At 41.9% G+C, this 689-nt stretch overlaps 1 protein-coding gene across 1 annotated transcript in view; it reads left to right on the top strand.

The window, feature by feature from the left end:
* Positions 1–483, top strand: part of SARC_12080 (hypothetical protein) — a gene marked incomplete at both ends in the record, with an annotated part of 2338 nt that extends 1855 nt beyond the window's left edge. Inside the window, one exon of the mRNA XM_014293820.1 lies at positions 202–483. Within this exon, the coding sequence (XP_014149295.1) occupies positions 202–483 (282 nt within the window). The remainder of the gene's footprint in view (positions 1–201) is intronic.
* Positions 484–689: the final 206 nt, after the last annotated feature.

Genomic DNA, 689 nt, shown 5'->3' with positions numbered 1-689 from the left:
CATATATATATATATATATATATATATATATATACGTGTGTGTGAATGTGTATGTGTTTATTGTATGTTTGTATGCATGTATATAAAACACACCCACCCAATACGAGATCAAACTCGCACACACACTCGCAACGAAGTAACACATCACCCACCCATATACACCCAACACATCTGTATTTCCTTCCTCCATCCCTACCGCAGAAGGATACCCTGCTGGACGGGGCAGTCATGCTCTCTGGGGCCATTAACATCATCGACGCACAAGATGACGTACACGGCTTCTACGGCTACATCTTCCTCAACAAGTGTCAAAGCTTTTTTCTGGGCAGCCACACGCAAGTACTACGCGAGGCGAATCCAGAGGCCTATCGTAAGTGTATGGAAGCAAAGGATGTGACTGGTTTTCTCGAGTGCACGTATCCCTTCTCGGGGTTTGATTCGTTCGAGGAGTATCTGGCTGCCACATCTCCGGTGCATGGGTATGTGCAAACAATGGGTTAATCTATATAGTATTGCTCTCCATGTGTGTGTAGGTATTGTTCATTTGTGTGTAGGTATTGTTCATGTGTACGTTTGTATTGTTTTTCATGTGTATGTATGTAATGCTGTTCCGCGTGTTTAAGTTTGTGTGCAGTTTTATTTTATTTATTTATTTTCGATGGACGCATATATATAGACACGCATACTTA

Source organism: Sphaeroforma arctica (genome assembly GCF_001186125.1).
Source record: "Sphaeroforma arctica JP610 unplaced genomic scaffold supercont1.2056, whole genome shotgun sequence".
Classification (NCBI taxonomy): Eukaryota; class Ichthyosporea; order Ichthyophonida; genus Sphaeroforma; species Sphaeroforma arctica.
The sequence above is the reverse complement of the archived record's forward strand: the minus strand, read 5'-3'. Positions and strand labels throughout refer to the sequence as shown.